Source organism: Macaca thibetana, chromosome 15, assembly GCF_024542745.1.
Source record: "Macaca thibetana thibetana isolate TM-01 chromosome 15, ASM2454274v1, whole genome shotgun sequence".
NCBI lineage: Eukaryota > Metazoa > Chordata > Mammalia > Primates > Cercopithecidae > Macaca > Macaca thibetana.
Genome location: NC_065592.1, coordinates 81,645,376 through 81,668,906, shown reverse-complemented (window position 1 = coordinate 81,668,906; position 23,531 = coordinate 81,645,376). Strand labels below are relative to the sequence as shown.

General features: G+C 42.8%; 1 protein-coding gene across 8 annotated transcripts in view; it reads right to left on the bottom strand.

The window, feature by feature from the left end:
• TJP2 (tight junction protein 2) overlaps nt 1–23,531 on the bottom strand; it is a 140,821-nt gene that overhangs the window by 16,385 nt on the left and 100,905 nt on the right. For all 8 annotated transcript variants that reach the window (XM_050761226.1, XM_050761232.1, XM_050761231.1 and 5 more), the window contains 12 exons: nt 22,292–22,394; nt 19,157–19,760; nt 13,437–13,540; nt 12,577–12,730; nt 10,866–10,974; nt 10,625–10,758; nt 9,473–9,539; nt 8,496–8,646; nt 4,234–4,342; nt 2,880–3,090; nt 1,988–2,175; nt 666–761 (listed from right to left, as the gene is read on the bottom strand). In XM_050761226.1, the coding sequence (XP_050617183.1) occupies nt 666–761; nt 1,988–2,175; nt 2,880–3,090; nt 4,234–4,342; nt 8,496–8,646; nt 9,473–9,539; nt 10,625–10,758; nt 10,866–10,974; nt 12,577–12,730; nt 13,437–13,540; nt 19,157–19,760; nt 22,292–22,394 (2,030 nt within the window). The remainder of the gene's footprint in view (nt 1–665; nt 762–1,987; nt 2,176–2,879; nt 3,091–4,233; nt 4,343–8,495; nt 8,647–9,472; nt 9,540–10,624; nt 10,759–10,865; nt 10,975–12,576; nt 12,731–13,436; nt 13,541–19,156; nt 19,761–22,291; nt 22,395–23,531) is intronic.

Sequence of the window (23,531 nt, the reverse complement as noted above, 5' to 3'; positions counted from 1 at the left end):
AGCAATGACGGCACACCTGACATTAGGTGCCTCCTAAAGAGATTCAGTGGGAAGGACCCACACAGCCTGCTTAGCGGAAATCTAATCGTGAAGAAACGGTTAGGCCAGTCCAACAGGAAGCATTCTAGGAGACAACTAGCTTGGATTCTTCAAAATATCAGTGTAACAAAATTATTTAGGAAAAAAGAGGGGACTGGAAAGACATAAAAATCACAAAAAGACATAAAAGTCAAATGTCATGAATGATCCTTGGTTGTATTCTGAATTAAAAAAAAAAAAAAAAAAAAAAGCTATGAAGCACGTAACTAGGATGAAAATGTGGAAAATGGACTATATACGAAATTACACTGTATCAATGTGTTATCTTTCTTGGCTGTGATAATGGTATTGCAGTTATGTGGGAGAAAGTCCTTGTTCTTAGGAGATTCCCACAAGTATTCCGGGATAAAGTGTTATAAATGATTCTGCAGAAATATTTGAAAGAGTTTGTGTGTGTGTGTCTATGGTGCAAGGAGTGGGTGAGAGAAAGTGCATGAAAAATGTTAGCAACTGGTGATTCCAGGTGAAGGGTACGTGGGTGTTCACGATTCTTCCAACTCCTCTGTTAGAAATTTTTCAAAATAAAAATATGGGAGAGAAAAAAAAAAAAACACTGACAGACTTACTAGCAGTTTGAAACCAGTCAGGTAACTCATTTGCCAATTTTTCCATTGCTATATCAGCTATGGGGCCGAATAAGACCACAGGTCTCTTGAAACCAGCTGAAATGACAAGAAAGGCCGTTAAAGCATACACACTTGCCTAGCTGTTAAAATAAGCAGTACAGGCCGGGCGCGGTGGCTCAAGCCTGTAATCCCAGCACTTTGGGAGGCCGAGGCGGGCGGATCACAAGGTCAGGAGATCGAGACCACAGTGAAACCCCGTCTCTACTAAAAATACAAAAAATTAGCCGGGCGCGGTGGCGGGCGCCTGTAGTCCTAGCTACTCAGGAGGCTGAGGCAGGAGAATGGCGGGAACCCGGGAGGCGGAGCTTGCAGTGAGCCGAGATCGCGCCACTGCACTCCAGCCTGGGCAACAGCGTGAGACTCCGTCTCAAAAAAAAAAAAAAATAAATAAGCAGTACAAGTATCATATGGCCTTTTGATAACATAACTAAATGAGAGAAACTGTGGTTTCTACCACCCCCAACTCAGCTTGGCTCTGTTCTGAAGAATATGCCTTCACTATCCTCACCATTTAAAACAATTTTTTTCTTTTCATTCAACCACATACTAACCTAGATATATTTTCTTTAAGAGACAAGATCTCACTATGCTGCCCAGACTAAACTCAAACTCCTAGGCTCAAGCGATCCTCCTACCTCAAGCTTCCTGAGTAGCTGGGACTACACTGCCTAGCTCCTCACCATTTTTAAACACAAACTTTGCCACCGATAATATATGGAAACTTTTTTTATTTTTTGCAGAGATGAGGTCTCACTATATTGCCCAGGTTAGTCTTGAACTTCTGAGCTCCAGTGATCCTGCCACCTTGGCCTCCCAAAGTGCTAGGATTACAGTCGTAAGATACAGTGTCCAGCCAATATAAGGAAATTTTTGAACAGTGGTATTAAAACATTTTTTAGGTTGCAGAAATAAGCCTGAATTTAGGAATTGGAACAGCTTTTTATAAATCATGCTCCTTGTTAGAGTTTGATTTCAACTCTATAAACTGCCTTTGGCATAACGGACATACGTAAGTTAGAATTTGACCATACAGTCTGAAAATGAAGGTGAACAGTTAGAACCTGACCATACAGTCTGAAAATGAAGGTGAACAGTTAGAACTTGACCATACGGTCTGAAAATGAAGGTGAACAGTTAGAACTTGACCATACAGTCTGAAAATGAAGGTGAACAGTTAGAACTTGACCATACGGTCTGAAAATGAAGATGAACAGGCTCAGAGCCCAGTCAGATCATTTCCAGGCCCCATGTTGCTTCCTCACCTTCTCGCAGCAAAACCCTCTCATAAGCCGGGAATTTGGTGCTGACAGACACAACGGCTGTAAGGTCTTCCCGACTTTTCCTCAGGTTCTTCTTCACCCCAGACCTCTGGCCACGCATTCTCCAGAAATCTGCCCTGTCCCCAGCATTGTCTCTCTGGGCATTCTGAACACTGGCCATTTGTTCAGCTCTGAGAAGAAACCATGGGAAGTAAATCTCTAAAGCCAGAAAACGCAGCAAACATACATTTCATTAATCAAATCCAATCGATTTTACTTCTGAGCTCAGAGAAGATTCCGCTTAACAATGAAGAAGTTTCAGAGGGTGGGAAATGTGGGGACCGTCACTTCCAAATGGGAGCAGAAAAAGGCTGGGTCTCTATGAAATCTACCAGAAATGGCTCAGCAATAAACATGTGAAATCTGGCTCATTCTGATACGCCGGTACACAGTACACACCACACCTGGAACTCCTGCTCAAATACAGGCCTCTTTTGTAGGTTCCTGCACTGTCAGCCAAATACCAAGTGTTCACTGGGGTGCATAAGCCTCTCCAAGGATGGAGACGGGACACCAGACAAGGGTACCTTGTCTCTAAGAGGTGTCCTGGCATGCTATGGCCATTCAGTATCTCTCTTGTACACGGTACAAGGCAGTAGACGCTCTTTAGGAAGTTGTTCAAACAGCCACATGCAATAACCAACCACATGATGCTAAATTTACTCACAACAAACCAGCTGGTGGCTATTTACAATTCACGCCACTCTCCATAAACAAGAAACAGATGATGACACATAATGAACTCATGTGGGGTTTCCTTTTGCAGGGAGGGGGCCTGTAGTTTTCTGCAAGGGGAAGGATTAAAAGGGGTGTGTGAGAATGCGATCTCTGTTACCTGCTCTTGTTGGGGATTAAGCCTTTCTCCAACTCGTTCCCAATCCTCACAGCCAGCCAGTGGCCCAGTTTGCCGTCATACAGTGTGTCTACCACTCGGAAGACCTCCCCCCTGGTGAAGGCCAGGCTCTGTGGAGTTTCCTTCTCACATTCAAAGTGGCTTCTTATAAAAAATGAATCCCCTCTGCCACAAGCCAGGATGTCTCTATACACTGAAAGACAAAAGCATTGTTTGTTGCATTCAGCTTCGTACAAGTTAAAAGTATTAGACACTCAACACAGCTTCTCCCATCTCTGATCTCCCCTTTACCTTCCTTCCATTCAGTGCACAAGTCCTATGGGAATCACAGCTCCAACAGGAACAAGGACAAATTACCAGCTTCACGGCTTGCTGCAATGGTTATTTTTATTTCAACTTGACCGGGCCATGAAATGACCAGGTATTTGGTCAGACTTTATTCTAGGTCTTTCTCTGAGGGTGTTTTTGAATGAGAGTCACGTATAAATGGGTAGACTGAGCAAAGAAGATCGCCCTCCCCGATGCGGGTGGGCCTCATCCAATCAGTTGAGGGTCTGAAGAGAATGAAAACCAGACCCATTCTCAATTAAGAGGAAACTACTCTTCCTGCCTGATGGCCTTCGAAAGGCGACATCAGCTCTTTTCCCTGCCTTTGTACTGGAACTACACCATTGGCTCTCCGGGTTCTCAGCCCTTCAGACTGAGACTAGAACTAAATCACTGGCTCTCCTGAGTCTCTACCTTGACCATTTTCACTGCAGATCTTGGCACTTGCCAGTCCCCATAATTATGTGAGCCAATTCTTTACAATAAATCTCTTTCTCTCCTATTGATTCCAATATCTCCTATCGGTTCTGTTTCTCTGAAGAACTTGATTAATACAGTCGCCAATCAAACTCTGAAGCAGACAAGGAAGATACTCTCAACCCTCACTTCACAGATGAGAACAAGGCCTGGAAAGGCGAAACAACTTGTCAGACTGGCTGGGGGCAACAGGGGCACCAGCCAGCAGCCATGGCCTTTGCACCTGTCATATGTAAACTCACTAATAACTCCAGGCAGAACATAGGCTGCATCACTGTTCAGGAAGGCACTTTTATTCCAAAATGACACAACTAGTAAAATTATTTCAGTGTATGCATAGAAAACATTTTTATGGAAAAGTTAAATGGCACCCAGATTTTCTTCACACACCGAGGACCCAAGGATTGGGTGTTGAGATCCATCTCAATTTTTTATTACCCAGATTTGCCTATTCTGGTACCAAGACACCTCTCTCATCCTTCCCACTCCCCACCCCCAACCCCAACAAAACTAAATGACCAAACTTGCTCACCATCGGCTCGGCTCTGAGCTAAAATGGTCACCATTTCACCTTTAGGGATTTCTAACAGGTAGAGAACGGCATCTTCCCGCACTAGTCCTCTGAAATCCTGTGTGTTCACCTATTAGGAAGGAAAAACAGAAAGAGAGAAAAAAAAGAAAAAACAGAGAAGTTTATAGTAAGGTGCCACTGAGCCTTTTGTTTGTTTTCATCAGGGCCTGACCAGAGCAAAGCCAACACGTAAATGAGTCCTTAATGTCACTATTCAAGCCCTCCCACCCAGCACCTTGCTATGGGCCTGAGCACTATACCTTCTGGCCTCCCCACACTGCCAACTGCACCTTAGAGATAAGCCATTGAAGCAAGGATCTGTCACCAGATCAGATTAGAATTTCTTGTGGTTGTTTCCATCCATGTCCCTTCTGTGAGTCTCTCACAGAGGTGGCCAAGAAGGTAATACACAAGTATGAAACAGATAACTATAATGCAATAGGGAGTGTTGGGGTCTGTGGCAAATGAGTATGCTGGCCCAGCATTCACGCTAATTTTAAACGGTTCAAATAAAAGCGTGCAAATAAAGACTCTGACCAATTCCACCCTTTTCCTATAGCTTCTATCACCTAAAAGTGTTTAACATGTGTTTATAAAATTGAAAGGTATTTATCAAATTAAAGAGCCTCAGCCTTATAGTTAGAAAGCAAGTAAAATTGAAATGCAGCACAAAGAACAAGACATTTTAAAATCATAGTGCTACATCTTTTTTTTTTTTTTTTTTGAGATGGAGTCTCCCTCTGTCGCCCAGGCTGGAGTGCAATGGCGTGATCTTTGGCTCACTGCAACTTCTGCTTTCTGGGTTCAAGCAATTCTTCTGCCTCAGCCTCCCCAAGTAGCTGGGACTACAGGCATGTGCCACCACACCCAGCTAATTTTCTTTTGTATTTTTAGTAGAGACGAGGTTTCACCATGTTGGCCAGGCTGGTCTCGAACTCTTGACCTCAGGTGATCTGCCCACCTTGGCCTCCAAAGTGCTGGCATTACATGCGTGAGCCACCACGCCCGGCCCATAGTTCTATTATGTTTAAGCCTATTTTAAAACAGAATTGTAAATAAGTAAAATACGAAAATCATATTAAAGTACCTGATGTTAATAATATTTTGTAGAAATAAAGATATAAAATTCCTATGAAATATTTTCTTCAGTCATTGACAATTACAGAATCCTTTTAATCACAAGAGTAATGCTTTATTAAAGAAGAAACTTATCCTTAGTTGGGTGGGCTTTAATTAAGGCCAAAATCTGAGTAAGTGAAAGTTGGCATTAGACTAAAACTAATTTGGTGCTTTTAAAATAAAGTGATGTGCTAAAGCAATCGAGTTAATTTTTCCTTTGAAACAGTATTTAGTATTTAAGGTTCGTCTCTGTCCCCCAATTAGGGATCATCCCATTTTGGTATCCTTTCTTGTGCCATTTGTTTATCTACATCTGTATCTACATACAGCCATATTATATTTTTACATGTACTATATATGCTTATATTTATTTATTTAAATAAGACAGGGCCACAAGGCTGGAGGAGGACCTTGGGAGTCCTTCAGTCCATCTCTCTGGCCACAAGAGATTGACCTTAGGTCAGGGTCGATCACAGTCTTCGATAGCCAAAAACTGTAATGGTCAAAATTAAAGCACACATGGTAGCTACATTTGAAAAATCTACATGGTTAATAACCAAACTTAGAAGTCTTTTTTCTCTTTTCCATCCCATAAAAGTTTCTGAAAGAGAAATGACAACGCTATCAGATAAATAACAGGCAAAGAGCAGTTAAGTCAAACAGGAATAAGCAAAAGCACATATATCTCCATTATTGATAAGGAACATACATATCCTGCTCATGCCTCCATTCCACATGTCAAGCTGTCACCTTTGCAAAACAAAGAGCCACACTTAAAAATCCCACAACAGAAGAAAGTGATTAGCATGTGTATAAGGCTCACTTTATATATTCAATTTGGCCATGAAAAGGAGCATTGAAACAAATTAAAGTAGAAAAAGGCTAGGGCAGCACTTTTCTACTTGAAGGTTACATTGAACAGTCCTTTCCAATAAATATCCTCTTTGATTAGCTGTTTAGTAGTCTACAGGGTCTAGCCATGTCTGCTGTGAGCCTGAAGAGGATCCTGTATCAGCCACAGCTTAGTATTGTGCAGCAGCTTCTCCGTCCTTGTAGGCAAACTCAATCTTTTTCACCCCTTTCTAGAACTGAAAGTTTCTTTTGTAGTCAACAGAAAATTTATTCGCACCCAAGAAATGAGGACCACCTATTGCCTGACCTCCACATGGGATGACTGCAAAAGAAGCCAGTGCCCAGAGTTCCTTCCATGTTGCCAGGGTGATAACAAGAAACAAAACACCTTAAGTAAAAATGCTGATACCATGAATTTTTATCCTTGGAAGCGACTCTCCCCAACTAACAACTTACAGAGAGGTCTGACTGCCAAGCCTCTAGGTGAATTCACTACGTTTCTTCACGGAAATTTAGAAAATCTCCCAACCCCTCAACGTACAAAAATATTTTATCCTTGAACCTTAATGAGCAAAGGCTCCAAATTTCTAGCTATCATCCTATGGCCTCACACTAGTTAGAAAAAATGCCTTTTTTCTTCATTAGCATATATGCAAAGAGTAAACTGGTATGAGCTGGCACTCAGACGGGTTTTCATCAGTAACATTTGGCGAGTGGTATTTCTTAGGATCATGCGGTACCATGAGGTTCATGCAGGTACAGTCTTCTAGGATCCTGACCAGGGCCAAGGAGGGTCTAGAATTTCACCGGAAAGCTTTGGCAAAGCTCACGATCAAGGTTTGCCCTTCATCTGCTCCACAAATGAAATCCGAACTTACTGCAATGGGGCCAAGAAGGAAGGGGGCTGCCTGCTTTTGTACTTTGCTGCCTGCTTCCTTGAGAATTCTACAACTTTTTTCTCCTCTCTCCTTGGAGCCTAGAAGCCCCTACCAAACCCCTTAATTTATTACACATGGACTTTTTACTAACATTAACAAGAAAAAAAAAAAAAACTCATATATATGAACTGCAAGTTTGCAGAAGCAGAAAGAAATTTCCAATGAATACAGTTAACAACCGGGTGCGGTGGCTCATGCCTGTAACCCCAGCACTTTGGGAGGCCAAGGCGGGTGGATTGCTTGAGCTCAGGAGCTCGAGACCAGCTTGGGCAACATGGCGAAACCCTGTCTCTACTAAAAAGACAAAAATTAAGAGGGCACCTGTAATCCCAGCTACTGGGGAGGCTAAGGACTAGGAATTGATTGAACCCAGGAGGCGGAGGTTGCAGTGATCTGAGATAGCACCACTGCACGCCAGCCGGGGTGACAGAGCGAGACTGTCAAAAAAAGACAGTTCCCTAGTTTTCTATATTTTTATTGTAAGTAGGTACTTGATGTTCTTGAAATTTATTCTGAAGTCAACAAAGAATGCTACACACACACACACACACACACACAAAAATAACCCAAGTTATTTTTTAATTCTTTAACAGATTATACCAACACATAGTAACTTTAAATGTATCAATATTTGATTAACCAGGAATTTCCTTTCCTGGACAATTTTAGATGTAAATAACATTGATTAGCAGCTATTTGTTATCTTCCAATAAGAAAACAGAATGGACACTGACCTTCCTATTCGGTGCCAGGGAACTCTGCCTTGTAAGTGTTACCTGGTCTAATCTTCCCAGGGTCCCTGCGAGGCAGGTATTCTCATCCCCATTAAACAGATACAGAAACCCGAGTCTCAGGGTGAACCAGGGTCACAGAACTAATAAGAGGCTGGAACGAAATTCAAATCACCCAGTCTGATGCCAACACTCACCTTTGTTCAATTACAGGACACTGCCTTAAGAAAGATGGCAGTCAGGGGGAACACAGTGAAAAAAGCAAAAATCAGAAAGATCTTTTTGAAGAATCTTTCCTGTAAGTGCTTACTTAGAGTCTCAATGTTTTCACATTAATCAGACTAATAAAATCTTGGCAAGAACTGAAACACTATCACTTCTCACGGATACATGGATGAGTTCTGGGTTCCAAGACCGACAGGACCCATTTGAGGAATACAGAGACTTCAACGCTGGGCATCAACAAACTCGCAGCTGCTCTATTTCACCAGCTGAACCACTTTCTCTTCCCTTACAGAAAGAACACCCAGAAAAGCACACCCCTTACAAGTAACTTCTAGAAACAGAGCTGGACAGTTCTTACCTTCAGAATCTGGTCTCCTTCTTGAAGGCCCTCCTGCTCTGCCGAGGTCCCCTCTTGAATGCCAGCAACAAATATCCCAACATCATTGCCACCAGCCAACCGGAGGCCCACGCTGTCTCCCTTTTTGAACCTTACCATTTTGGTATTAGGGCTGCAATAGGTTCCGTTTCAGAAAGGAAAGATGGGAGATATTTTTTAAAAGGGAGAACAACATTAGCAAACGAGAGATTTAATTTCTTCTAGCTATACAGTAATTTATAGTTTACAAAGCCCTCTCATTTTTCTCATGTATCTCATATATCCTACAATTTTATCTTTCTTGGGACCATGTGATGAGTATCAGTAGGTCCCTGTTACTGGTGAAGATGTAGAATTATGGAATCTTTATGGCAACACAGTCAAGATGAGAAAGCAAATAAAGGGCAGAATTAGGGCTAAAATTCTTCCAAAGGAAGGCCTGCTTGCACTGCATTCTTGTCAAATAAAGACACAGTCTGGGTACAAAGAAGCAGTATCCTAATGCAGGAGGCTGCTGCCCTTGAACCCTGCTGAACTAGGGGTTCTGATTATCAAGGGCAGAGCGCAGCAGCACTCCTCCTCCCTCCTCGACATGGACAGACACTGGGTCCATCACATTAGTGTAGTCACCACGGGGCACCGTAGTTTAGCAATACTTCACCTATTTGGGAGTGAATTTATCTGACAAACACAAATATTCAGAGTAACACTCTGGAAAGGCAGCTAGATGGGTAGATAAACAGACAACAGTAACATCACAAAGTTCACCCACTTCTACATTTTGCTGTTCATACAAATGATTCCTCTTTCTCATAAGCACTACTAATGGGGGTTTGTTAAAGGTGGCTGATAATGTACAAAATCACCATCTAGGCAAAAACCACCACTCTTCTGGATTTCAGTTACAGAGAAAGAGCTGTAAGGAAGAAGGGAAAACAAAGAGAGACTGAAATACATACCCATATATTGCTTCATCTTCAGGACTAGGACGAAGAAAAGTTCTTGGGGCTGCTTTTGGTTGAGGAGCTGTGGGTTAAGAAATATCTATTGTTATCAATCTGGACTAACAAGAGTGCGTTTCTAAATAGAAAAGTCACAAAATCCCCAAAAAATGTAAGTCTATGCCACACATATGTCATCATAAACAAAAAGAAATTGCTAAGGTGCAGTTTAACTCTGAAGCATTAGCAGGTACCAATGGTTTCTCAAAATACAAGAGATAAAAAAATGAACCTCTAATATGCAGGGTATACGATCACATGTACAAGAACATAGGATTTTTAATAACTTATAAAACATATAATAATGATAGTTTCCCCTTAAATATTTATGAATATAAAATTATGATGATAATTGTAGGGTGGTGGGGAAGGGTTGGGGGGGAAGAGGTCAGGATTGAGGATGGGAGAAAACAATGACCTCAACTTATCAAACATGACAAAGTGTGACCAATTCTAATGGCATACAGACAAGGCTATTATTTTATACTTTGTCAATGTCAAAAGAGAGAGAAAGGAGGGCCTCTTCCATATATAATTTTTTATTTCTCTCCTCCCTTTCAGCCACCTTCTGGAATTAAGTACACTCTTATTTATATATACACATATACATGTACATACATATCTGTATACATACACATATATACACACATACATGTGTGTACACATATATGCACACATACATGTATGTACACATATATGTATAATTTCAACTTTTATTTTAGGTTCAGGGGGTGCACGTGCAGGTCTGTTACATGGGTATACCGCATGATGCTGAGGTTTGGGGTACAACTGATCCTGCCACCAAGGTGTGAGCATGGTACCTAATAGTTTTTCAATCCTTTCCATCTCCTCCTTTAGTAGTTTACCACCAGTAGTCCCCAGTTTCTGTTATTGCCACCTTTATGTCCATTTGTACCCAGTGTTTAGCTCCCACTTAAAAGTGAGAACATGTGCTATGTGGTTTTCTGTTCCCATGTTAATTAGCTTAGGATAATGGCCTCCAGCTACATCCACGTGGCTGCAAAGGACAAGATTTCACTCTTTGTTATGGCTGTGTGAGCACATACTTCTGAACACAACTGTTGAAACTGAGTGGTCTTAAAGGCTTACCTGGTGGGTCCTCTTGGTATCTGGGTTCCTTGTTGGTCTCTGGGACAATTGTGCCTGCAATATCCCCTGTAGACTTAAAGGGAGTGGGTGTCGCACCCATCCTGGACAATCTGCTCGGCGTGTCCTCTCTGGAACTGAAGCACATGTCATATGTTAATGTCTCAAGAGATAACAGTTCCATAAATACATATGTGTGTATATTCACAATGACATGTACAAGGGAAAATGCATGTCATCTTACCTTGGCCTTTCCTTCAGCTTCTCACTTGAGGAATGATAATCATAATCAGAATACTGCTGACGTCTCTCCTCTGGAGAAAATGATCGGTTTGACTCTATTTCTGAGATATCTAGTTTCAAAAATAAGAAAAGACTTTTAAATAAAATATTTAAAATATTCTCCTACCCAGAGAAATTGCACTATTCTCTGGGTAGGAAACACAGGAAATGGAAGTGAGGTAGGCAGGAAATGTGCTATTAGTCTAATAGTCCTCCCCTGGAGAAAAACTTGCTCGTTTTAAGGGAAAGGCATTAATTAATAAAGGGGAAGGCAAATTTAGAATTGTGTATTTCTCTTTTGTCTCATTTTCCATCAAAGCTGCTACAGAAGAGTCAAAATTCTATTATTGGATCATAGATGTATACACTAATTCTTCCCAAGAAGCCCAGTGCTTCTCCAACTTTAAGGTGCAGGCAAATCTTGTTAGAATATAGTTGTTGTGGGGCCGTTGAGGGGAGACTGAGATTCTGCAATTCTATCAGGTTCCCTGATTATGCAGATGCTACTGGGGTCAGGGGTTGGGGGATGAGGACCACATACTGAGTAGCAAGGAAAGAAATGCAAACCCCCTAACATGCTGGCATTATTTCTCATGCTCCTTTTGTTTTCCTGCACTGCATCCATAACAGTGATAACAACTTCTGATACATTGGAAACTGAATTAAGTTTTAAGGTTTTAAAAAGAAATTCCTTAAAAAAAAAAAAAAGATCAACAAAAGCCTGCTTTACAACTTGGTAACTTAATATTTTCTAAACTTCTCTGCATAAAAGCAACAGTAGATGGTTCAGTGGGATATATTGTGATTAACTATTTCTATTGGCAATTTTTACAAGGTTAAAATGTTATCCTATGTATAATTCACATTCACGTAATGAATATAGCTCTTTAAAAGGGAAGAGGTGGTGGAGACTGCTAACTAATGAATGCCACAATATTAGCCACTTTGATTCTTTTTTAGCATCTACTTGTCTTAGCTATCCTCCAAATTATCTTCTCTATTAGAAATACTAATCGCCACTTTTAAAGAATGAGCAATTAAGGCTGGGCCTGGTGGCTCACTCCTGTAATCCCAGCACTTTGGGAGGACAAGACGGGTCACGAGGTCAGGAGTTCGAGACCAGCCTCGCCAACAAGGCGAAACTCCATCTCTACTAAAAACACAAAAATGAGCCAGGCGTGGTGGCAGGCGCCTGTAATCCCAGCTACTCAGGAGGCTGAGACTGAAGAATCACTTGAACACGGGAGGCAGAGGTTGCAGTGAGCCAAGATTGTACCACTGCACTCGCATGTGCAACAGAGGGAAGACTCTGTCTCAAAAAAAAAAAAAAAAAAAAAAAAAAAACAATGAGCAACTAGCAAATATATACATGATATGGTTAGCTCTTTGAACCACTCAAACACACATTTTTTTACTGACACGTTTTGCTTTCAATTGCCTAATTAATAGTTCTCTGAGAGTTTGCAAGTGCACCAGAATTTTATATTGGAAACCTAATTTCAATAGGCACTTTAATAAGCAAATTACAACCAAACAGTGACCTTTGGGGATTAAGGTTTCAAGGGGGTTTTCCTTGGAAATTTAACTTCCAGCTGGATAGCTACACTAAATAGAATAGGGAAGCAACGGCCTTCCTCACTTCCAGCTAAGCTCACAGCCTCCTCTTCATTTACCTTCTATTTCTGAGTCACTGTCATTTAATGATGGGATGTTGATGAGGGTCTGCTGGCTGTCTCTCAACACCACTAGCTGTAGCTTTCCTCTTGACTTTTCTATCAATTTTCGAGCATCCGTTAAAGACATGTTCTCAGTTACAGTCCCATTGATCTGTGTTTATAAAGAATGGTAACGTTAAATGCAATAAAATTATTCACAGTAGAAAATTCATATTTTCCCCTTTTAAAAATGTAAAGGCTTTGCTCAGATATTCAAACAGATATTGGCTTTAGGATGACTCAATAAAAATGAATTGTCCTTTAAATTAAATATAATCCTGCATGCCTGGATCCCAAATACAGGTGTAAGTTACTCTGCTAATTTATTTAACTTCCAAGCTCAAGACAATGGTTTGGTTTACTACCGGAACGTGTTTCCTGACTGGAGAGGTTTACAAGACCTATTAAATATTCAGCATTCATATACCACCAACTTTCCTTCTCATCTTTCCTTAGTTTAAGGAATAGGGACCTAAACTTTAAACAGGAAAGAAGAAAATATTCATGGAGTTTTTTGTTTTTGTTTTCTAAACTGACATTAAACTGTTACAACCCTTGATGTCTGGTTTTTCTGATAAAAATCATCTCATTATGCTTGCAGTGAGCCAAGATCACGCCACTGCACTCCAGCCTGGGCGGCAGAGCGAGACTCTGTCTCAAAAAAAAAAAAAAAAAAATCATCTCATTATGCTGCTCTTGCCACCTCTGTCAACACTGACCTCACTGCATCTAAGTCTCACTGTGTTGGTGCTGAAAGCGAACATGCAGGCTATGAATGGCAGTATGCACACTACTGTTCTCTGCCCTCATCTACCCACCTTGAGAATTATGTCTCCTTCGTGAAGGTTGCCATCTTTAGTTGCCAGACCTGTTCTGGTCATTTCCTTTATGAAGATCTGACTCCCAAGCCGGAGACCATACTCTAGGAGACAAACACATAAACATACACATGTGTCATCAACTTGTGCAGAAAACTTAGTCTGGTTTATAGGACTATTTTAAAATATATATTAAAAAGTTAATTTTGTATATGGGAAATTCTGTAAGATGACTGGCCTGAACTCTTCAAAAAAGTCAATGCCATAAAAAACAAAAAAGGTAGAGAAACTGTTCTAGATTAAAAGACACATAAAAACCAAATGCAATGCATGAACTATCATAGGTCCCCCGATCCAGTGGAGGGTGGGAGGAGAATGAGTTACATCATTTGGAGCAATTTGAAATGAACTATAATATATGAAATAAATATTAATGCTAATTTTCTTAAGTGTGATGATGGTATTACGGTGACTGATGTAGGAGAATGTTCTTATCCTTGGAAGATACCTCTGAAATATTTATGGGTAATGGTGAGTTGCCTGCAACTTACTTAAATAGTACCGAAAAACCCACTGAGAGAGATACAGGGAGGGTGACGGAGCAGAAGGAAAGAAAAAACAGGAGGAGAAAAAAGAAAGTAAGTGTGGCAAAATGGTAACAATTGGTAAAATTAGGTGAAGGTTGTAAGTGTATTTGCTATAAAATTAACATTTTTCTTTTTTTTTTTTTTGAGTCAGCATCTTGCTTTGTCACCCAGGCTGGAGTGCGGGGCCATGATCTCAGCTCACTGCAACCTCCGCCTCCCAGGTTCAAGCGATTCTACTGCCTCAGTCTCCCAAGTAGCTGGGATTACAGGTGCCCACCACCACGTCCAGCTAATTTTTGTATTTTAGTAGAGACAGGGTCTCACCATGTAGGCCAGACTGGCCTCGAACTCCAAATTAACACTTTTCAAATAAAATGTTGGGGAGAAAAAAACAATTCAGCACACCTTAATAGGCATTTTCTGCTGACAATGAGGCTGTCTACAGGCAGGCACTGCAAAAAATCCAGCACTTTAGATTATATGAAGTTTGGCATTGAAAGGAATTCAGTGGGTGAAGAAAAGGGGTAAAGAAGTTAGGCAAAGCAATTAATAAAGCATTTAACTAAAACCAAAATAGCTTTGGGGGTTTAAGGACTCTGAATTGCTATCAAAAGCAAAAACATTGTAATTACTAAGGATGTATATTTTTAAATACTTTCAAGGCTACTTAGACTATTCTGGTTTTACTTAATAAACTTGTAAAAATACATTATTTTAAGAATAAATTTTCACATTCTAGGAAACCACCACAACAGAGCAGGTTTTAAAACAGGCACAAATTTTTTTATTATTGTTCAAACTAAAAATCTTATAATTACAAAACAAAGTAACTTTCCACAATTCAGGAAAGGTATGAAGTCGATTTTAAAATAAGTTTTAAATGATTTATGGTAAACTTGCCAGCCAGATCTTATCATAAAGATTAGAAGTATTGTGGTCCAGCCCTAGTCCTTTAGGAAGCTGATAGTCAAGAATGGAATAAGAGAAAGGCAAAACTACTTTCATGGATGGCGATCCTCTAGTGGTCAAACAGCCTCACAGCCCAGAACAGAAGGCTGAGTGAGACAAGCTTGAGTGACGTCTCTCTGGCATTTTTCCTCAATTCCTCAATCCTCTTAAAAAATGCACTCATTATAATTTTGCAAATAGATATACCGGTGTGTATGTGGGCATTTCACAAATGAAGATTTAAAAATCAGTTGACCAGCTTCTAAGAAAGACAACTGGTGCCATGAAATGTAATAGCCGGATCATATTTTTTCTTAATCAAATGTAGGTCTCACCTACTGTCGAATTTCTTTTTTTTTTTTTTTTTTTTTTTTTTGAGACAGAGTCTCGCTGTGTCTCCCAGGCTGGAGTGCAGTGGCGTGATCTCGGCTCACTGCAAGCTCCGCCTCCCGGGTTCACGCCATTCTCCCGCCTCAGCCTCCCAAGTAGCTGAGACTACAGGCGCCCGCCACCACGCTCGGCTAGTTTTTTGTATTTTTAGTAGAGACGGGGGTTTCACCATGTTAGCCAGGATAGTCTCGATCTCCTGACCTCGTGATCCACCCGCCTCGGCCTCCCAAAGTGCTGGGATTACAGGCTTGAGCCACCGCGCCCGGCCTGTCGAATTTCTTTAAAGATTAATTCTTATACAACCCTAGCCAATGATAGCCAAATTATTGTGAAAACTTAATAAAAGGTAGCAACATTTTTCTTTTACAAAGTGGAATTGGCCCGGTGCAGTGGCTCACACCTGTAATCCTAACATTTTGGGAGGCCGAGGTGGGCAGATCACCTGAGGTCAGGGGTTTGAGACCAGTCTGGCCAACATGGTGAAACCCCATCTCTACTAAAAGTGCAAAAATTAGCCGGACATGGTGGTGGGTGCCTATAGTCCCCAGCTACTCGGGAGGCTGAGGCAGGAGAATTGCTTGAACCCAGGAGATAGAGGCTGCAGTGAGCGGAGGTCGTACCACTAAACTCTAGCCTGGGCAACAAAGTGAGATTCTGTCTCAAAAAAACAAAACAAAACAAAAACAAACAAAAAAACCACTGTGAGATCCTTACAGGCCGGGCGCGGTGGCTCAAGCCTGAAATCCCAGCACTTTGGGAGGCCGAGGCGGGCGGATCACAAGGTCAAGATCGAGACCACAGTGAAACCCCGTCTCTACTAAAAATACAAAAAAAAAAATTAGCCGGCGCGCGGTGGCGGGCGCCTGTAGTCCCAGCTACTCAGGAGGCTGAGGCAGGAGATCCTTTACAAGTGAGCACTCCATTCCGTCTCAAAAAAAAAAAAAAAAAAAAAAAAAAATCCTTACAAGTGAGATTCTGTCTCAAAAAAACAAAACAAAACAAAACAAAACAAAAACAAACAAAAAAACCACTGTGAGATCCTTACACTTCCTAAGATGCACACTCCTCAGGGAGATATTGCAATCTCAATGTACTCATTTATTTTCATGGACTGGACTCCGGGTATGTCACTATTCACATCTTTGCATTATTCTTCAGTTGTTTCAATAGACACCTAGTTACGTAACTCAACTCTTCACAAAAAAACTAAAGAAAACAAACCCTCTCATCTGATAGGCTATCAAAATGCAAATCCCAAACCTTAAAGTCTTTTCCTTTGCATTCTCAAGTGCCCTTTATCTTTTTTCCTCTTAGAATGAGAACAATTAAGAGAACAAAAGGAAATTAAAGTTTTTACATGCTACAAGGAATCTTAAGTCAGAAGACAAGAAATAGTGCTAGGCATATCTCAACACTAGGCTCAAAAGCCCTGCTCACTCACCTACTTGTTTCCAATCACCTATTTCCAGAGGATGGAGTTTGAGTTCCAGCTCCACCTTTACTTACTGGCTTCCATGGGCAAGTCACTTCCCCAGTCTGAGTTTCAGAATCCTCACCTATAAATGTCCCCTGTAAACTCCACTGTATGGCTTGGCACAGTGGCTCACATCTGTAATTCCAGCATTTTGTAATCCCAACCAAGGCACGTGGATCCCAGATTGGGAAACATGGTGAAACCCCGTGTATACCAAAAAAAAAAAAAAAAAAAAAAAACCCCAAAAAATTAGCCAGGCGTAATCCCAGTTAGCTACTGTTGGTGGGGGAAGTTGAGGTGGGAGGATTGCTTGAGCCCAGGAGGCAGAGGTTGCAGTGAGCCAAGATCATGACACTGCACTCCAGCCTAGGTGACAGAGTGAGACCCCATCTCAAAAATAAATAAATAAAACCCCTCTCTATCATGGTATTCCTCACTTGTAAAACAGGAACAAAGTCTCCTAACACACAGGGTTCCTGTGAGGACTACGTAAAAGAATATTCAACATGGCCCCTTGCATAGAGCAGAAACTCAACAATGATTAGGCGGAGAACTGTCCTCCACTGTGGTTTTCCAACTGAGATGCAGCAAGTTCACTAGGAGAGCTTATTAACACAGAGACTCTGGGGGCCCACCCCATGGTTTCTTTTTTTTTTTTTTTCCAAGACAGAGTCTTGCTCTGTCACCCAGGGTGGAGTACAGTGGTACCATCTCTGCTTACTGCAAACTCTGCCCCTCAGGGTTCAAGCTATTCTCCCACCTCAGCCTCCCGAGAAGAGGGGAATTACAGGCACCCGCCACCACGTCCAGCTAATTTTTGCATTTTTAGTAGAGATGGGGTTTCATCGTGTTGGCCAGGCTGGTCTCCAACTCCTGACCTCAAGTGATCTGCCCACGTCGGCCTCCCACAGTGCTGAGATGACAGGTGTAAGCCACTGCACCGGCCCCATCCCATGGTTTCTGATCCAGTGGGGCTGGCCTGGGCCTGAGAGTCTGCATTTCTCACAGGTGCCCAGATGATGCACTACCTTGAGAATCACTGTTCTCCTAGTTTAAAGCCAAAATTCTGGAGCCTGGCTCCTCCACTGATGACACAACTTTGTATATGTCAATGAACCTTTGTGCCTCAGTTTCCTTGTCTATAAAATGGAGATACAAGAGTCCTCCCCCATTAGGTAGTTCTGAGGATTAAACGAACTAAGTGGTGTTAGGCATTTAGGTCAATGCTGGGTACAATGCTGGTTAAGTGCAATCAAGAGATAGCTCGGCCAGACGCAGTGGTTCACACCTGTAATCCCAGCACTTTGGGAGGCCGAGGTGGGCAGATCACCTGAGGTCAGGAGTTTGAGACTAGCCTGGCCAACCTGGCAAAACCCTCTCTCTACTGAAAATACAAAAATTAGCCAGACAGGGTGGCAGGCACCTATAATCCCAGCTACTTGGGAGGCTGAGGCAGGAGAATCACTTGAACTTGGGAGGCAGAGGTTGTATAAGCCGAGATCATGCCACTGCACTCTCCAGCCAGGGTGACACAGCGAGACTCTGTCTCAAAAAAAAAAAAAAAGTTAGCTGGCCAGGTGCAGTGGCTCATGCCTACAATCCCAGCACTTTGGGAGGCTGCGGTGGGCAAATTACCTGAGGTCAGGAGTTCAAGACCAGCCTGGCCAACATGGTGTAACCCCGTCTCTACTAAAAATAAAAAACTCAGCCAGGTTTGGTGGTGCACGCCTGTAATCCCAGCTACTAGAGAGGCTGAGGCAGGAGAACTGCATGAACATGGGAGGTGGAAGTTGCAGTGAGCCCAGATTACGCCACTGCATTCCAGCCTGGGCGACAGAGCCAGACTCAACGCCTGTAATCCCAGCTACTAGAGAGGCTGAGGCAGGAGAACTGCATGACCTCCGTCTCACTGCATTCCAGCCTGGGCGACAGAAAAAAAAAAAAAAAAGGTTAGCTATTCCTGGCCAGGCGCGGTGGCTCACACCTGTAATCCCAGCACTGTGAGGGACTGAGGTGGATGGATCACCTGAAGTCAGGAGTTCAAGACCAGCCTGGCCAACATGTTGAAACCTGTCTCCACTAAAAATACAAAATTAGCTGGGTGTGGTGGCGAGCGCCTGTAGTCCCAGCTACTCAGGAGGCTGAGGCAGGAGAATCTCTTGAACCCGGTAGGTGGAGGTTGCAGTGAGCCGAGATCATGCCACTGCCCTCCAGCCTGGACAACAGAGCAACTCTCTCGGGAAAAAAAGAAGAAAGAAAAGAAAAAAGTTAGTTATTCCTACTAACTAAAGTTAGTTTCTTCCTACATCAAGCATGCCTACCTTCGTTCGCTCTGCTTTTCGTCAGGAGGACCCCGATGGGCCCCAGCCGTCCCCTCGGCTCAGGGCTGGGGCTGCGTGAGCGCGGGTGCTCGCGGCTGCGGCTTCGGGGCCCCCGAGAGCAGGCGTCGTGGCGGGCCCCACGCCTGTACTCCGGGCTGTAGGCCCGCTCGTAGTCTGGGTCGTAGGCCTGGTGATAAGCCCGCTCATAGTCCTGGTCAATGCTTCGGCCGCGGCTGCGGTCGCGGTCCCGGGATGGCCCAAAGTCGTAGTCCAGGCCCCGCTCCAGGCTCCGGCCACGGCTGCGGTCTCGGGCGCGCCCATGGTCTTGGTCCAGGCCCCGCTCCAGGCTCCGGCCGCGGCTCCGGTCCCGGCTGAGGTCCCGCTCCCGGCTCCGAGCCCGCTCGTGGGGACGCCCCCTTTCCGGGCTGTCCTCCCAGCTGCGGCTGCGCCCCCCATGGCTGCTCAGCCGGCTCCTCTCGCTGTACCCACTCCGGAAACTTCTGCCGTCAAACTCGTCCATCACCTCAAAAGCCCGGTCATCCTGATCCAGGGGAGGGCTGGCCTGAAGCGGGGCCACCTGGACCTTCCGGGGCCTCTTGACCACCTGTTGTCAAAACAAACTCAGTGTGGACGCAGGACAATCACAACTGAACGTGGAGAAGGCAGTGGTTTTAACAGCCCTAGTTCTGGTTTCAGTAAAACTGTATCCCTGCCGACTCACTCAAGTTCGGGTTCCTCATTGGGAAACGGACAATAAAAATCTCACAGGGTTAGAATAAGACAATGATGTTGAAGCTCTGAGTACAGTGCCTTGAATTAAGGTAATAATAAAAATAGTACCTCCAAAATCTGCTCTACTCAAGTTTGAAAAGCCTCAGAGGCCCAAATCACTAAGTTATAAAACTCAAACAAAAATTCAGAAAGTGTGACATTCTATACCTAGCTGCGTAAGGGGCAAAAGGGGATGGAGAGAAGTTGATTGATAGGTACAAATATATGGTCTGACAGAAGAAATAAGACCTAATGTGAGATTGGTAGGGTGACTATAGCTTACAGGAATCCACTGTACATTCCAAAATAGCTGGAAGAGAACAATCTGAATGTTTCTACCATAAAGAAAAGACAATTATTTAAGGTGATGGATATTCCAAAAACACCGATTTGAATTTTACAAATCATGTCTATGGCCATACCATCGTGAACGCACCCGATCTCGTCTGAATTTTACAAATCATATGAATGTATTAAATTAATCACACATACCCTGTAACTATGCATTATGCATAAATTTTTAAAATTTTAAGGAAGAAAAGTCAATGCCTTATTTATTTATTTACTTATTTATTAATTATTAAGACACAGTCTCGCTCTGTTGCCCAGGCTGGACTGTACTCAGCTCACTGCAACCTCCGCCTCCCAGGTTCAAGAGATTCTCGTGCCTCACCCTCCCGACTGCTGGGATTACAGGCGCACACCACCATGCCTGGCTAATTTTTGTATTTTTAGTAAAGACGGGGTTTCACTATGTTGGCCAGGCTGGTCTCGAACTCCAGACCTCAGGTGATCTGCCTGCCTCCATCTCCCAAAGTGCTGGCGTGAACCACTGAGCCTGGCCCAATGCCATTTTTAAAGTGAGGGGTGGGGAAGAGGGGCAAGGGGAAAGAGGAACCCTTCTAGAGTAAAAGGAACTAAAGAGATAATGATTAAATGCAATGAGTGAACTCTGGATCCTGGATAGGGAAGAAAACATCTATCAAAGACATTCTGAGAGCTGGGTATGGTGGCTCACACCTGTAATCCCAGCACTTTGGGAGGCTGAGGTGGAAGGATCGCTTGAACCCAGGAGATCAAGATCAGCCTGGGAAATACAAGATCCCATCTCTAAAAATGAAAAAGACATCTTGAGATATGGACTGGATATTAGATAATACTGTAAAATTATTACTTTTCTTAGACTGGATAATAGTATTATATAGATGAATGTCCTCATTCACAGGAAATACATGTGAAGTACGTAGAAACGAACTGTCACGTCTGTAACTTTCCTTCGAATGGCTGGCAAGACATGAGTGTTTATATACATACAGAGACCAAGTAAAGATGGCAGAATAGTAATATTTTAGAAGATAAATGTTTATTACACTGATCTTTCAACTTTCCTGTTTGAAAATCTTCATAATATAAAGTTGAAAAACATTAAATACCATATATGTGGCTGGGTGTGGTGGCTCACGCCTGTAATCTCAGCACTTTGGGAGGCCAAGGTCAGCAGATCACCTGAAGTTCGGGACCAGCCTGATCAACATGGAGAAATCCCGTCTCTACTAAAAATACAAAATTAGCCGGGCATGGTGGAGCATGTCTGTAATCCCAGCTACTTGGGAGGCTGAGGCAGGAGAATCGCTTGAACCCGGGAGGCAGAGGTTGCGGTGAGCCAAGATCACGCCATAGCACTCCAGCCTGAGCAACAAGAGCAAAACTCCCATCTCAAAAAAAAAACACAAAAAAACACAAAAAACCTATACCTGTATCTCTCTCTATATATATGTGTGTATGTGTGTGTGTATATATATATACACACCATATATGTGGGTGTATCCCTATTTTAGTAGCATTCTCACTTTGTGTGTCTACCTGCCCCACTAGAGTGAACACACCTTGCAGCACAGATTGGCCCCAGGGCCTAATGGCATCCAGCTCATAGTTGATCCTCAGCCAGTGAATGAATGAATGAATAGATGAATGAAGATTATAGACAGTCTTCTAATGAAACTCTTAGTCTATGAAGATATAATACACCTTGCTTGGGCCTTTATAATGAGTTTTTGAGCTGAAAATTTTTTCCTAATTTTTTTCTGAATCTAGCTAATTCTCTTAGGGAATAATTGCCTAACTTTGTTCCTAAGGCAAACTAACTCAGATCAGAGAATCACTGGCCTGAGGAGAAGACACAAGGAAAGGCAGGAAGGATAACTTACACACATCTTCACACCCCTCCAAAAGTACTGAGAATCCAAGAACAGCGGTCCCTAGGTTATGTAATTCTGTCAAATGCTTAAAAGCAAGGGGTAATTTTCTTCTGGGCAAAAAAACAAAATGCTATTGAGGCGAGCTGAAAGCAAACCCAGTACTTACAATAGCAGCGATCTTCCCACTTTTTCTGAGCTGCTGAACTGCAAACGAATGAAGCACATCCTCCATGGGGGTGCCATTGACCATGACCACTCTGTCATTTTCTCTGTAAACAAGAAACAAAAATGGGTCATGAAAAACTCCCATCTATTCATTGTAAATTATTTATTTAGGAACAAATAGAAGCAGCAAATCGACCTGAAAGGCTTTCTAAAGGGCTCAGGGTCTGGTGGCGCCCAAGGCCCAGTCAACTTGGCATGAGATCTTCCAAAGAAAGGAACTGGGGGCCATACAGCTCAATTCTGAGTGTCTAAATGGAAATCATCTGGGAAGAGAGAGGCCTGATCTCCCCAGACTACAGGGTCACACCAGGAGGTACTGGTACTTGATGACGGTGATGTCTGGACACCAAAAGAAACTTCTCCATAAATCCCCTATTGCCTGAGGTGCACGGTGAGCTTCAGAAAAGTCTAAAAACACTCCCTCCAAGTAGGTGTATATCCATCCATTTGTGCTTTTGTGCAGGAAAAGGGCCAAAAGCTTGCCTTGGATTCTTAAAGAAATTTTGAAATCACAGAATCCTATTGCTCCAGTTCATCCCAAATATTACTTTAAAACTTTGCATTTCTCCATATGAAATACTAACTTTGATAAAACTACAGAGGCTTTCTTAACTATAATTTTATTTTTTTAGAGGCATGGTTTCCGTCTCTCACCCAGGATGGACTGCAGTAGCTCACGACAACCTCAACTTCCCGAGCTCAAAGGATTCTCACCTTAGCCTCCCAAGTAGCTGGGACCCGAGAAGGTGCATGCCATCCCAACAGGGTCTCACTATGTTGCCCAGGCTGATCTTGAATACCTGGCCTCAAGTGTTCCTGCCACCTCAGCTTCCCAAAGTACAGGATTATAGGCATGAGCCACTGTGCTTAGCCCACAGAGGCTTTAAACACCAACAGAACCTAAACTTTTGAGCTATTTAGCCAATGCAGCCATACAGTTAACTTTTGATTTCGTCCTGAGAGGTTATCCTGTGGGAATCAGGCATGCATCATTTAAAATGGCATTACCAGCTGGGTACGGTGGCTCATGCCTGTAATCCCAGCACTTTGGGGGGCCAAGGTGGGCAGATCACTTCAGGTCAGGAGTTCAACACCAGCCTGGTCAACATGGCGAAACCCCGTCTCTACTAAAAATACAAAAATTAGCTGGGTGTGGTGGCAGGCACCTGTAATCCCAGCTA